Raw genomic sequence first — 16,150 nt, 5'->3', positions numbered from 1 at the left:
TCTCCAGATGCAAAATCTCAGCTTCTTAGTGAAGCTGGTTACAAGTACATTCTTGATGAAGCTCTCCTTGCAACTTCTAGGAGAGATTGACATTTGAGAAAGGGTTTAAAGAAGCAAGTGCAATGGTATGTGTGTGTGTGTGTGTGTGTGTGTGTGTGTGTGTGTGTGTGTGTGTGTGTGGTGAGGAATGGGACTAGCTCAAATCTATCCTATACTTAGCAAATCCTTTCTTTTCAAGGCAACCACTGAACTTTTCCAGACTTTTTTATTATTTCTATAGGTACCAGCCTTCACATTCATTCCTCACTGTGAGTCAATATGGTGAACACAGTAACCGTAGAGCATGGTGGTTTACTGACAAAGCTTGGAGCCTGGGTTCAGACCCTGCCTCCTTCACTTACTGGCTGTGTGACCAGAGCCACTTGTTTGTGCCTCAGGACTAGTGGGAGGACCTCCAGGCTGTTTGGAGTATTTAAATGAGTGAATTCACTGAGAACACCTGAGACAGTGCTTGGCACGTAGGGTTAGCTGTTATGATGAATATTAATATTATTCCCTTTCATACTTCTAATCAAGAAGTTTAATCTCCAGTCCTCAAATCTGACCTGGTCCAATGCAAAGTTACTGAGGTCCCATGGCTTGGTGTATCAGTCCCCCCAGCACTACTTGCTGTCTTCCTGTTCCCTTTCTTTGCTGCTACTAACTATAAGTTTGTTTTTCTGCTCCCTCACTTATTTTCACAATTTTGAATTAGTATCTCCATTGTGTATGTATGTTTTTTATTAATCCTCCCTGCTCTGAGCTCAGAGCAACTTACATGTTCACTTGGTGATTTACTAAACCCTTTCTTCTAATCAGGCCCTGTTGGAAATACAAAGAAATGAGTGTGTCATGACCCTCTCTTCGGTCTTTGCTGCCTAACAGGAAGAGGAGGAGTCAGGAATGACTCAGAGGATGAAGGACAAGAAAGCATTGCAGATTCTGTGCTAGAAGTCTACCTAGAGTGCAGGAGTCTGCAGAGACACGGGTGCCTAGCACTAAGAAGGGGCTCAAGAAACATTTGCATAATGTTGAATAAACAATTTCATCTTAGACTCAGGCTTCAAAGATGAGATGATTTGTCTTGAAAGATAAGCAGCTATTTTCTAGAAGGACAAAAATGTGTTGGGGGCTTGGAAGTAGGACAGGAGATGGTATTTTAGACAGAAGAGATAATATAGACAAAGCTTGTAAGCAGAAATTGTAGAGTTCACTGACAGTCTGATGGCTTCCAAAACTTGGAAGAAAAAGTGAGAAATTAAGTTTCATTTTAACTTATAGAAAACTTGAAGAGGAGGTACTGGCTCAGCCTGCCCTGCCAGCTTCAGCAATGGGCACTGTTTTGACATTGGATTGTTGAGTAGTATAACAAAAACAAACAAAATCCCAGTAATTTTGTTTTCGGATTTTTAATATTTAAAAATTTTTCTTTATATTTTATCAGAAAATCATATTTTCTCTTACATATGTGATTTGAAAATTATATTGAGAATCTTTCAGAGAAATTTTTTTTTTCTTTTATGGTCAAGGAGCCATCCTTACCTTAATAGTGAAAATATAAAATTAATGGGAAAATAGAGTAAATTAACAGACAGCTTCTAAGAACCTGCACTTTCCCTAGTGTGAACTTCACCTGGACTAACCTTATTTATTTCCCCATCATGGGAATACATATAAATTAGTGGAGAAAAAAATACATCAGTGAAGAAAAAAATCCAAGGACCACAAGAAAAGTGTTGACAACAATAATAATTGTAATCATAGCTTTTTGAGAGAGAGAAATATAAAATGTTTATCTCATCTAATTTTAAAGTTAAGAATATGATATAATCATTCATTGATAGTTTTTAGATAAACAAATAGTTTCAATTATATTTCAATTCCATATTGCGGTCAATTGAAGAAGAAAAATTAACAGAAATGGAAGGAAAGAAAAATAAATTCTAAGAGAAAGAAGGAGAACGAGAAGAACAAAAAACCAGAGAGTTAAAGTAACAACAACGACAGAAAAGGGAACAGAAATAAAGTCAGAGGAGAGAAAAAAGAAGGAAAGAAGGAAACTAAAAAGACTCTAGGGTGGATGTTGGAATAAAGGGCATTAAGCTTTTCCAAGCCTGTTGTTCCTCTGATTTGTGGTTCATCTGGAGTTGTGTTCTCCAACAGGAACCAGCTTCTCAGCTTTTAAAACAATCTTTTCTGTATAGCACGTACACTTAGAATCTTATAAGAACTAGAAGTATCTTTAAGAATTTTACCAACAAGGAAACTAGCCCAGAAAGAAGAGTGATTTTCCCAAGAGGCTTTGGCTTCAGAACTGACACAAAGATCCTGTTATTCCCTTTTTCCTATTTGCCCCCCAGCCCTCTTTCAGGTAAACACTATCTCTTACCTGTTTGCAGTTTAAAACTTTGTGATTTATTTCTTATTTTTTAAATAAAGCTTTAATTCCCAATGGAATTATTAGTTGCACAGCTATGAAATTGTAACTAATGTCTTAAAGCCTGGTGTAATGGGTGCCAGCTAGAACCAAGGAGTTGCTTTTACAGTCAAATGCTACAGCATTATTTTTGTTTCCTTTTGGGATTAGGACTCCTTTATTCCACCTTCTTTTAATTCATTATTCTCCCATCATGCACAATTTTTATCAAAGCAAATGCAATATTTTGGCCTAATTTGGATGATAGTTGTGGGAAGGACATAAACAAAACTCTTCCAAGTCCAGGGAAGGGAGGGAGAGAATGGAGGTTTGTCAGGAATCTCTACATGCCAGATACCTTTTTTCCCCCTCCCCCTCCCCTATGAGACAGACACAATTAAAAGTAGTTTAAAGATACGAAAATGGAGGCTCAGAAAAGCACTAGAGCTTGTGCAAGTCCACAGCGGGTCCATGCAGGAGGCAGCATCTGAACTCAGTTGTAGGTGTGTCACCTCTGCTCTCTATTTTTTTCAGCCATTCAAGGGCAGTAGCAAACCCATGTTTATTCCTCTTTTTCTCTCTCCCATGCTAGAAGTACATACCTGGGAGGCTGCTCAAGAAAAAGCTGTTAAATCATATAACAGTTTTTCAGATTTCCAGCAAAGAAAAAATAAATTGTGATAATTTGGCCAGAACATTATCTTCTGATATTCCAAAAGACACCAAGATGGAATGGCCTAAGGCAGGGCTTGGTGCCAGAAATGCCAAGCTCAAAACCCTCTGTCGCTACCTGCTGTTGAGACTTTTATGCATCACTTAACTGCCTAAGCCTTTTGCTCAACTGAAATACAATGTTGTCGATAAGGTTTAGAATTATATATGTAAAATATCTGGCATATGGTATGATTTCAACACAACGAAAGCCACTATTATTATAATACCAGCAGATAAGGTGAAAGTAAGGTAGCGCATCTCGCCACTCAATGGCAAAGACTGCTCCTGCAGATTCAGGCTCATTTATGGGACCACTGAGGAGAAGGAGGATGAGGTTGGAGAGCTGCCACACACAGCAGAAATTGGGAAATAGGGGGAAGCATCTGTGACGGGTTGAAGACATATGTTGAAGTCTTTACCCCCAGTACTTCAGAATGTGATCCTGTTTCAAAATAGGATCAGTATCAGTGTAATTAGCTAAGGTGAGGTCATAGTGGAGCAGGGTGGACCCCTAATCCAGTATGACTGGTGTCCTTATGAAAAAGGGGTATCTGGACACAGACATACACACAGGAGAATGTCCGTGAAGACTGGAGTTATTCTACCACTTGCCAAGGAACTACCAGAAGGGAAGAGAGAGGTCTGGAACAGATCCTACCCTAGTACCTTTGGAGGGAACATGACCCTGCCAACACCTTGATCTCAAACTTCGTGCCTCCAGAACCGTGTGACAATAAATTCCTGTTGTTTAAGCCACTTAGTTTGCGGTAAATTGTTAGGATAAGATTAGCAAACTAATACAGTGTCGAAAGATAATGTTTACTACATATAATGGGATGCTTAACATTTTAAGGCCCTTTGGAGTCAGTGACATGATTCTTTTGGATGTGACACCATACTGAGTTGGGGCCTTGGGCAGAAGCTAGAAAGCTAAGCTTTATCAGAGTTACCTGGGAAAGAGACATGCACAAGCAGAGTAACAATTTGTTGTGTTTTTAGGGAGGGTAGAATACAGGAGAAATGTCTTGAGGAGGAAAATGTGCTTATGGTTTTCCTAAATAGAATGTAAAGGATAATTGAGGGGAATAAGTTCTATAAAGAGGAGGAAGGGGCCAGTCACAGAGAAAAGATGTTATGGAGTCCAAGTGTAAACCTACTGGGTTGAAGCCAAAAAAAAAAGCCTCAGAACTAGCCTTAAAGAATCCAAGTCCCTCCAGATATCCCGTAGATACTTCAAAAGCCACTTAGTGAGTGCCAGACACATCATTTAATCTGCCAGAAAATTTGTAGGGGGAGGAACATTTATTCTTATTTTAGAGACAAGGGAGTTTCAGATTGTCTTGCCTGAACTTTTAGGGGACAGAATAGGATTAGCAGACCCCTGGGATCCTGACTCAGCCCTGAGTTTGCCTATAATTCCATGACAGCCCAGAATCTATGCAGAGTAGCAGAGCGATTGGGCCTGCTGAGTGCACACTTTTGCAATCTGTCTCTCACTGCCTTTACTTTCAGGGAGCACCGATAACACAAACCTCTTGATGAGGGCAAAAGCCCCTGAGAACTAGAGGGCACAGTCCAGTGTTGCTAAAGAGTACCAAGGACAGCCCTTTTCTCATTACTTCATCTTCCCTGAGAACAGTAGTGGTTGAAGTATACAAAGTAAAAGAACACTTGGGCTGTCAGTGTTCCAGATAAGGGTTTTGCAACACTAAGATTAAGAAAGATCTCAGCTATTTCACATCCTCCCAAGATAGTGGGAAGTTGTCTGCACATGCTTATTTTTTGTTCAAAGCTTCTCTGTACTTGACTGTTATTTAATTAAACATCAGCCATATGCTGGGATCTGCTGGTTCTCTGTTTGGCGTATCTACAGCCTGGTGGCCTCAGCTGCAATCTAAGGTTGAAAGGCATGCAAGACTTAGGAGATACTAGAAGAATGAGGACTTGGTTAGGATGAAGGGGACCAAGGGAGAGAAAAGCCTGTTGCTCCAAGGGCTGGGGTGGGGTGTGCTTAAAATTGGCCAACAAGCGTGCAGAAGAAACGTGGCAGTGGAATTTGGAATCTGAACTGTTTGTCAGAACTGATAAGAACATTCTTACCATGGAAATTTATCAGTGACAAGTTGCTTGCCATTAGGTGAGGGAGAAAAACTTATATTATGATAGAATTTTGGGGAAAAATTTCAATGTAACAGTCATTAGACAGATACTCAGGAGGAAAACCAGAAGGTCCAGATAAGGAAACGATTGGTTTCTTAAATGGCAACAAGAAAGTCTCCCTAAATTTAACCTAAATCTCTTCTGCCTCTTATACTCTACATTCATTTTCTCTCATTTGCCCCTTCTGGGTTTTATTTTTTTAAAAAAGCACTGTTTATAGGGTGATTGGTATAAACATGTCTCATGAAAGAATCCAATCAGATTAGATCACAGTCATAAGTTTGGTGATCACAGTCATAGCCTATTGATGAATCACCATCAGTTATGATATGTCTGCAAGTCATTTGTTACTAAAAATAAGTTATCTAAGTTTGTGAATGACTTACCTATTTTCAAATAGGGGGTGAATTAAAGGTAATCTCAATCCTAATGCCATTGTCACTCCTGTGTACTCCAGTGTGGAAGCAATTGCACATAGCTATTGATCACTCATCTATTTGACAAATATTTGACCTATTTTGTACAGGCCTCGTGCCAGGTCCAGGAGATACATTAAGCACACAACAGATGCAAGTTCTGTCCTCACAAAGCTTGCCAAGTAGCAGGAAAAACTCCTGAGCACTTTTCATGTATTGTCTGTCTATCCACTACAACCCTAAGAGGCACTGTTTTTTTCCCAATCTTATGAATTTTTGGTAGCTGAGACTCTAAAACCCATTCTCCAAACCAGCGGCCTCCAAACACCTCTGAGCCTGCATTCCCTTCACTAAAGAAAACTTTAGTACTCACCTGTGTGTGTGTATTTAAATAAGTATACATTTATGAATATTTAAATAATACATATTTAAATAAGTCTAGATCTGTAGATAGTTACACTTTATATATACACATATGCATATACTTGTACCATTTTATGTACTTGATGGATCTGCCTGTACACCTCACCTTGGAGACCACTGCTCCACACCATTCCACCACCTTGCCTCCTGATTTTGTCTATGTATAACGGCAATAATCTACGTCCAATCTCCCCCAGCCTAACCCTAGGCCTTGCTCTGGATGAGTGGGGATGGGAACCTTGTCTAAGAACTTGATCTAGGAAATTTTTTTTTTTTTAATAATGAGCAGTAATTTTCAAGTTTGGACTAGATCTTTGTACTGTTAAGGACGTTTTGGCAAAATTCCTTGATGAGTTTTTTAATATGTAAAGATAAGTTCTTCTACTTTGTAAATCCTATTCATTTACTTTGAATTCTCTTTCCTGGCTGGATCTTAAGTACCTCCAACAAAAGAGAGAGTGTCCTGTATGCCTGTTTCAGGCCCTGCAGCACCCAGTAAAGGACTGAAGACATCAGGAAATCTTCATCCTGTTAGAGAAAGGAAGACTTTTTTACTTCAACTGTAGAATAGGAATTACTCTTCTGTGGAAACAAAGTGCCCCAGACACAGGAGGGAGGTGGCTGGGCTGCTCTGACATCCCCAAGCTTGGAAGACTAGGAACGTGCAGCACATAGTCTTGTAATGAATGAAGCAGCCGAGATGATGCCAGGGCTGCCCCCCTCCCTCACAGGCACAGTGGAGAGGAGGCTGGGAAACCAGAGCAATAGAAAAGAGTCCTTCCACCTCTCTACCCGTTCTGGCCCCAGCGCCACCAAAATCACCCAACTTCCTCTTTCCCTCTTTGCTTTTTCCTCTATGAAGATGCCCCTACTGAACCACCAGGAAAATGGTTGCAAGTCCTCCTGGACCTGCTCCTGCCACGTCCCTCTGTGCCATTAGACTCTGCTGCTGCCCCAGGTTCCAATTCTAACCCAGTCACTAACTTCCTGGGAGGTTTTAGGCCCCACTTGCTCATCTAGAGAAAGAAAGCAATGAAGTTAATTAACAACCATCCAAGGTCCTTCCAGCTCCGGCATTTTTGACCCCGTATCTCTCCTTTTTCCTGAACTTTCCTCTCTACTGGCCTTTTAGAATGAAGAAACTATAGACAGGAGGATTTGTCCCGAAAACCTGCCTTTGGTTGTGGCATTGTTATTGATCAGGGAGCTGCAAAGCGAGGCTTAACGGAGGGCTAAGTCCTTTTCTTTCACAGGAGGCATGCACACACCCCATTTTCTAACATGTTTTTCATCTGACATTTCAATTAACTATCCCCACGTTGGTGCTTCTTCAAGTCAAGGTCTCTTTTGCACGCTTTGGAAGGAGCATAAACCGTGACAAATGGTCTCAGTGTAGGCATATGGTGATGCATTGATTTCCTAGTTGCTGGGATGTATTAACAAACTTATTGTCCCCAAATGTAAAAATAATGAACTTACTGCCAAGCGTGGAACATTGACAATGTGAAACAGATTAGATTTACTGGAGCCTCGGAGACAATCCTTAATTTTTAGTAGAACATTGCCTTTTATTTCCATCCTAAGTGAATTTCAATTGCCTTCCCCTTAAAACCTTGTTTTCACATGGTTGCAGTGATTAGGAATTTAAAAAAAATTTTTTAAGAGGATGCATTAGTTAGAAATTGTGCTCAGCTATGACTAACAAAGACACAAAACACAGTGGCTGAAACATGATGGGGACTTTGTTATCTCTCCTGCAGCTTGAAGTTGGGAGGGAGATGGTTCAACTTTGTACAGTGGCTCTAAGATACCCCCAAGGACCCAGGTACATTTATTTCTGCCCCATCAGCTTTACTTCATGATTTCTATCTCTGAAGTTGTCTTCTCATTACAAGATGGCCACTGCAGTGCCAAACCTTCCATCTGAGTTCCAGGCAGGGAGAGAGAGGAATAAGAGGGGAAGGGCAAATGGGCTGATACCAGTCAAGTCAGCTGAGAGGCCCACTCAACCACTTCTACTTATATTTCATGAGCTAGAACTTAACCAAATGTCTACCCCCATCTGCAAAGAAGCCTGGAAGATGCAGATTTTTGCAGGGTACATTGACATTCCCCCCAACCAAATTCAGGGTTTCATTACAAAAGAAAAGGGAGAGAATGAATTTGGTATAGGCAACTGTCTTAGTGGGGTTGTTTTTCCTTCTAAAATTAATACCTGTTTGTTAAGGTAAACTTGAAAGCTCTAGAATTGGAAAAGAAAGAGATAATGATGATTTTAACTACCCCAAGTGATCTCCAGTAGCAGTTAGTGTAATTGCATGCTTGGTTTTTTATTAGTATTTGTGTTTTTCTGATTGTATTTTTTTGACTATAAAAGGAATGCCTATCCATTAGGGAAACTTTGAGCAAAGTATAAAGAAAATAGGAATCACCCATAACCCAGAGATAATCATTATACTATTCTGTTGCATTTTCTGCCACTTTTATGTATATTTTTCATATTAGTAATCATAGTGTATGTATAAGCTCGTACCTTTTTTTTTACTTTCTACATAAAATAAGTGAATTTACATATGACCCTACCTAACGTCTCCCTGCACCCTTATAACAGAGCATTCCAAATCGTGGTTGCAAAGCTGTTTGGAAGGTGCTTAAAGTAGGAGAGAATGAATAGCACAGACTGGTTTTCTCCTGTTCTGCTTCTGGGAGGCCATACGGCAGATCTGGCTCACTTCTCACCCTCACTCTAAGGCTATATCATATGCTCTCCTTTCTGTATTTTTCCGTCTTAAAAAATGTCAAGTGTACATGCCAAAAGTTAAAATGATTCTTCAGGGAACATGAACTGTCATGCCCATTCTTACTGCATGGCTCACAGAGGTGGATTTTGCTCTGGCTTGTAAATTCATAGGATCTCATAGCTAGATAAGGCCTTCATGTCCCCATGCCCAACCCCTAATGCAACAGTGGAGAGAAGCAGAAAGGAAAAGTGCCCTGTTCAAGGTCACATGGCATGGTCAGTACGAGGACCCCGGCCTCCCAAGTCCCTTTCTAGTGATTTTCTAACCTACTTGAGAAGCTTTGGATTGTGCAACTGATTGCTAAACTTCAAAGGTGTTATGAGTCCCACAGAAAATACACAGCCAAATGCAGCCAGTTGCTAAAGGAATTAACTAAAGCCTAGAGATTGGTAACTTGCTTAGGGTGGCATTTCTCAGATGGGTGATTCCATTTAATATACCTGGATTTTCAGAGAAAATATACACTCTACAGAAAACAAGTTTTTCCATCCAGTGTTCATTTGCTATGAGCTCAGACCTTGCTAAGTGACAAAAAGTTGTGCTATAGATTATAGAATTCACAGCCTGGTTGGGGAGATGAGAGAGACATGAGCCAATATGGCACATTCATACAATAGAATGTCATGCAACTGCAAAGGAATGAGGTAAATCTGCAGGAACTGCCATGCCCATCATATATCATTAGAAGAAAAATGCTGATCACAGAGGAGTTTGGTAGTATATGTAGTATGATTTCTTCTGTGTTTAAAAAAACAAAGTACATTCACACATTTACATGTTTTGTATGAATAGAAAATATGTACACAAATACACACCAACTTTTAACAGTGGTTATTCAATAGAGTGGGATTTTAAGATGGGGAAATAACTTTTTATTTACTTTTTTCACTCTTATGTTTCTGTTTTGAAAATACAATTATGTATAATCAGTTTCCTCATCATACATTTTGAATAATTATAGCAACTACCACAGAGGAATTGTGACAATTAAGTGAATTGCTATGAATAAAATGCTTATAACTTTGCCAGGCACATACTAAGAGCTCAATAAACATTAGCTTTTATGATGATGTTGGGGGGTGTTGGGGGGAGAGATGAGTGCTCACATGCTCTTGCTGAGCATATACATTCATACAAGTTATTTATAAGGCAATTTGACCAGATACATATGCCAAAAGCCTTTAAAATTTGAAAGCATTTTGACCCAGCCGTTCCACTTTCAGAAATTTCTTCTATGGAAAAAATTGTGTAAGTATATAAGAAATACGTACAAAGATGAATACAGAGCAAAATGTTGGCAACAAGCTAAATGTTCAAAAACAGGAATGGTTTAATAAATTATGGTGCATCTTTACAATGGAATAGTAGGCGTTCATTGTAGCAGTGAATTCATTAACATGGTAATATGTTAATGATATAATATTAAGTGAGAAAAAGCAAATTTCCAAATAGCATATACAGTATGGTTACATTACGGTACAAAAAATATACATATGTATGTCTAAAAGCACATGCACTTAAGTATTAATAGTATTGCACCCTGGGCAATTGTGAAAATTTTCTTCTTGTACTTAGCTGTAGCTTTCAATTTTTTCTACAATGAGTTTCTATTACAAGTATTTTTTAAAAAGGCAAAGGGGGAGCATTTCATAATGTAGCCTCCACGCCCAGGCATGGGGACACCTCTGCCTGCGAGACAGAGGAGATGCAAGTGCTTCCAGCCTCCAAGGATCATGTGGGCAGGTTTTTTCAGTCTCTACTGCAGACTCAGCAGACATGGGGCTAGTGTCATGGCCTGACTCGGGAGACAGACTTTTGAATGTTGATTGAATGCCAAAAGAAGGAAATAGATGAGCAAAGTTCAGCCATGTCATTGCAATCAGCAAACTCAAATTCTTATGATGACAATTCTTCTAGTCTTTCCTGGTACAGTCCCAGTTTATGTCTTTTGTCCCAGCATAACTATGAATAACATCTCTTTCATTCTCGGTCACCCTACCCACTTGGAGTTTACTCACTTGTTTCATTATTTCCTTTAATTTGTTCTTCTAGATGCCGTATTTCCTGTACATTGAAGTTATTAAAGGCTTATTCAGGTTCAACTTCTTTTTTGGCAAGAACTCTTCATAGGTGGTTCTGTTTGCTGTATATTGCCTCATATCAGAAGGTGTGCAATGTCTGGTTGTCCCACTTTTAGTGATAAGCAAATTGATGAGTGGATTCAGGTGGTGTCCACGTGGTCAAGCCATCATAAAGTTCTCCATCAAACTTTCATCTCATGGTTTCATCAATTGCTGATCATTGCCTGAATGATTGCATTAGATGTTAGAAAATAGGTCTAGCTCTATCATTCCTTCCACATTTATTGGCTGGAATTCTTTTGTAAAGAAGTCTGTCCCTCATCAATTAGGGCTGGGTTACTCTCTAGTACAGTTTATATAGGAAGGACAGAATACATGCTGAACTCTTTCCTTGTAATGGTCAATTTTCAGAGTAAGGAGTTGAAACCCTTACAATGGTGCCCAGAGTTTTTTGGGTTTTGGGGTGGTTTTTTCTGAAGTTTTTTGTTTGCTTGGTTTTTGGTGGGAAGAGAGACGTCTATCTATTTCATTCTTAAAATTTTGGTATCATGAATTCATTGAGTTCTTCTATGTTATATCTAAATACATTTATAAAACAAATTATACTTATTAAATTAGGAACTGTCTGTATTAGTCAGGGTTCTCCAGAGAAACAGAACCAGTGAATGTGTGTGTGTATATACTGTATATATATGTAGAGAGAGAGAGAATTTACTCTAAGAAGTTTGTTCACACAATTCTGAGCCTGGTAAGTTTGAAATCTGCAGGGCAGCCTGGCTGACTGAAGAACCAGAGATGAGCCGAACAACTCGAGTTTAAGGCTTCTGGAAGCAGCCTTAAACTTCTTCTGTTAAGGCCTTCAACTGATTGGATGAATCCCACCTACATTATGGAGGGTAATATGTTTTATGCAAAGCCAGCTGATTTAAATGTTAATCTCATCTAAAAATACATACCTTCATAGCAATATCTAGACTGATGCTTAACCAAATACCTGGGTACCATGGCCTAGCCAAGTTGACACATTAAATTAACCATCACATTATCTCTATTTAAAAAAAAACTGGCAATACAAGTTAGGAAATGCAAAATGAGTTGTAGAATTAATGCTTACTGTGGATGTTCACAGATGCAGAAGAACTCTTGGGCTGAACCAAACAAGAAAGGTTTGCATTAGTCATTTCTGTGTGTTCTACTGGCTTAGGTGCTAGACTGAGTGTTGGCAAAAATGGTGCTGGTTCTGGCACTTCTCATGTAACTTCTCTTGTGTAATTTATACTAGTTCACTGAGATTCAGAATCTTCATCTGAAAATCAAGGATAATAACATCTGTCCTACCTGCCATTATACTTTGTCATGACAGCCAAAAGAAATTATGTCTATTGAAGCATTTTGAAAGCTCTGCATGTTAGGCAAACGTAAGGTGCTATTAGACTACTTTTGTTAACAGCCAACGAATCACAGAGTGTCAAGCAAATGTGCTTTAAAGCTGCAGCCGTAAGTGCAAGGCCAAATTATGATGATGGTCAGTGACTTTCTCTTCATTTGAGAGAGGCCACCACTCTTAGCCTCACATTTTAAGAAGAGGGAAAGTTGTTACTTCCCTAAAGGAAAAAGAATCAGTGTACTAATTTTCCATATTAATGCCTCTGTCTGTAAATTCATGTTTCCCCTAGAGTCCCTATTTCTGTATGTCAACCATGTAGCATTGACAAATGCAAATGATGGGTATCTGACTGGCTTGACTCATTCATTTATTTACTCAATAAGCATTTATCAGACACCTAGTATATGTGAGACACTATGCCAGATGCTATTGGAGGCACAGAAGTGAATCAAATCTAGATTCTCTCCTCAAGCAATTTACAGGTTCTTAACAGGAAGAAGCCATAATTAAAAAAAAAAAATACAATACAATATAGACATTGAAATGTACAATGAGAGAGATAAGTGACATCCCATGGAAATTCAGGGAAGGAGAGATCAAGTTCAACTGAAAGTTCCAGACAGCTTCTTGGAGGAGGTGGCACTGAGCTAGACTGAAGAATAGGAATAGATTTGGGCCTGGGGGGGGGAGGGCAGGCAAGGCGGAGCAGATGGTATGTGGAGGGGGCGTTGTAAATGTGCTGGAGAATACAAGGTTCTTGAAGGGAAGAAGTAGGAACGATGTTTGGACATGTGCTATTTGTGGCAAATTACAAATTCGCTCCTTTACCTCTAACTTCCTTCTCTGTAATTTTGGAGAGGATCTTAAGATTCATCTAATGATGGCAAAAAGGCTTCCTCTGTCTAGCCCACCAGCTTCTACTAATGGGTAGCAGAAGGTCATATCTGGTCGGTCAGCTCAACGGAGAAGTTTATTGTCAAATAACTACTTAATAAATTATAATTTTATTATGATTATGATGCTTTCAATTCTAAAACTATATGATTCCAATGATTCTCAGAAACCAAATCTTCTCTGAAGGTTTTTAACATTTTAGATATAAATCTTTCTTAGCTAGAGTACCCATGGCCATGCTTCCCAACCTAAAATACAGAACTTAATTTAGCCTCCTTGATGATTCAGAGTCAGCCTCAAAAACAGAAAGGATCAGACTGTGCTGTATCACAGCATTGCCAGGACCCATGGGAGCACAAAGGATTATTTATCTCAAAACTCAGTGACTCCAGATTGCTCTGTTTGTTATCCTTTTTTTCTTTTTTTTTCTGCCTTGTTGCTGAGCATTCAAAGCTCAGATTTTGATAGTCTCAGCATCCCCACCCATCTCATCCCATTTTTGTTCTGTTTGCTGCTTCTAATCAACATGAGGCCTGGAAGTCAGATCACCAAGTTCTGTTAGAATTACATGTAAAGTAAGAGTAAATAAGCTCTGAGTAAGGGTCTAAGAGGATTACTTACATGTAAAGTATCTTGAGACTTAGTGCCATCTGGTCTGGCTGTTTAATTAAAGGGATGTGTGTGTGAGAGAGAGAGAGACAGAGACAGAGACAGAGAGACAGAGATAGAGACAGAGAGAGAAAATGTATGTTTGCACGTGTGCGCACATGTAAATGTGCTTTTCCCTTATGGTTTTTTACTGTGATTATGTGACAGGCCAAGTGCAAGATAAGTAAAATGCGACAGTCTATAATTTGCCTAAAGAAATTGAGAAGCATTGAAAAATCTAAGTAAGAAGAAATTTTGTAACATTGCATATAAGAGATAATCATGGTTGCCCCTGCTATTACACAGACCCTGTGATGATTATAAGGTAGTGTAAGGAGAAACCATTATCTCTGAGAAACAGCAGTTACATGGTTAGTCTAAATTCCCATGGGAAATTGAAAGAAAATGATGATTAGACTTGAGGTCTCCGGATCCCAAACCAGAGTTCCTTCAACTACTGCAAAATGCTACCCACATGATAATTATTATTAGAAATCAAAGGAAATCCTGCACCTCTGTACTTCTACACCACATTGGGGTTGGGGGAGGGATTTAACCAAGGGATGTGAGTTTCGAGTAAGTACAATGTATCTCAAAAATCTACCAATGTGTGTGCTAAACAGAAACACCTGGAAAACTTTTTAAAAATATGGATGTTCAGGTCCCATTATCAAGTCTATTTTAGGAGATCTGGGATTGGGACCAGAAGTTTGGAAGAGATTTTCACCCTTAAGTACTGAAGCATCCAACTCCATCATAACTACAGTACCATTATCACACCAGATTTTGATTTTATGAGAAACCCAACTGCCTTGTGTTCCCAGCCATTTAGTATTCAGGCCTGGGCTTTAGATAGTCAGAAGGTCATTGTTTTTTTCACAGCACATCTTTCTTCCTGCCCCTGCCTTTCCTGTTCAGCTCACTGTGTACTTCTCAGCCCCTTCACCCATGCCTGTGACAAAATAACAGAATATCTAGGCATGCATGAGATGCCACCCAATTTCTTTCGATTCTACCTTTGCTTATGGTGCTCAGCTGGATGTGGTGACGAGGTTACTACAGGACATTCTCACTAGCCGGGCCATGCCTCACAGGAAGGTTGAGAATTTTTCAACAATTATCATGTTTCTGAAAGAAAGGTCAAATGGTCGAAGGTAACGTTAACAGTAAAAATGTTGACGGTGATCCAGCTGGGAACTCAAAGCATGCAATGGGGTTGGAGGCCCACCTGCCGATGCCACACCAGCAGCAGCAGGGGGGCTTACTGAGAGTACACACTGGAACAAGTGTTTTTGTGCACATCACCTCATTTAAATCTCATGACAGTCCTAAGATGGGAATACTATTATCCTTATTTTATACGTAATGAAACTAAGGCTGAGAAGTAATTTGTCCAAGTCTGTACAGCTAGAAAGAGGCAAAGCTGGGTTCAAAATCAGCACAGCAGATGTAGGTTAATATCAGCCACTGGGCTACATTGGCACACCACCAGATTTGTGCCAGAATGTGATCTGAATCCACGTTCAGATGTTGTAAGGATCTGCATGCCTGACTGTGGTCCTAAACCATGCTATGGAGAAGGTCAGTTCTGGTCGTATACTTTGGCGGCATTGTAAGGATACTGAACCCTGTGGGAACACAGGCTAGAAGCTTTGTTTATGCATCAGAAGACCAAGAAGTCCTCTTTTCCCTGAAGTCAGCGCAGGATCTGAGGCTGACTCAGTGCCTGGGAGAAACGTGGGGTCTTGCTGTCCCATTGGGAACACAGAGAGCCCTCTCTGTCAGGGAGATGGAGCGCTATAGAATTCAGAAGAAATCACAGAGAAGCAGGCTGCCCACGGGTCTGCAGGACCTGGAGAACTGGCCTATGGGCTCCCTGCTACTCTAGAGAGGTTCCATTTTCCTTCCCCAGACTCAAGAACAAATATCGACATGATGGAGATGGGTTGGAAGTAGCATCCTCACCAATGAGCATTTAACCCAGTGGTTTTTGAACTCCCAATGTGGGTATTTCCACAAAAGTGTCTTAAGAGACACTGCAAAGGAATAGGGTAAATGCATCAGGCCTGGGTCTTCCCAACTAACCCTATATCAACCAGAAAAGCTCTGCTGAAATACGTTTTATATATTGGGCTCCTTTGTAAGCTTCTATTTGAAGGAGAGATTCCATG

The 16,150-nt window shown here is 39.8% G+C and overlaps 1 protein-coding gene across 4 annotated transcripts in view; it reads right to left on the bottom strand.

Annotated features, from left to right (window-relative positions):
• Positions 1-6: 6 nt before the first annotated feature.
• Positions 7-16,150, bottom strand: part of LOC309649736 (uncharacterized protein) — a 68,671-nt gene continuing 52,527 nt past the window's right edge. Inside the window, exons 2-3 of one of the 4 annotated variants that reach the window (XR_014257262.1) lie at positions 14,996-15,107; positions 7-12,198 (exon numbers count right to left, since the gene is read on the bottom strand). Coding sequence is in view for 1 of the 4 variants with exons in the window: in XM_082440168.1 (XP_082296294.1) it covers positions 15,068-15,107 (40 nt within the window). In the remaining 3 variants the exon portion in view is untranslated. Of the gene's footprint in view, positions 15,108-16,150 lie in introns of all 4 variants that reach the window. The other 3 variants (XR_014257263.1, XR_014257264.1, XM_082440168.1) reach the window with 3 other exon arrangements.

The sequence above is a fragment of the Balaenoptera physalus genome (genome assembly GCF_965194825.1).
Source record: "Balaenoptera physalus genome assembly, chromosome: 20".
Taxonomy (NCBI): Eukaryota; Metazoa; Chordata; class Mammalia; order Artiodactyla; family Balaenopteridae; genus Balaenoptera; species Balaenoptera physalus.
Note: the sequence above shows the minus strand (reverse complement) of the source record. Positions and strands in the feature narration are given on the sequence as shown.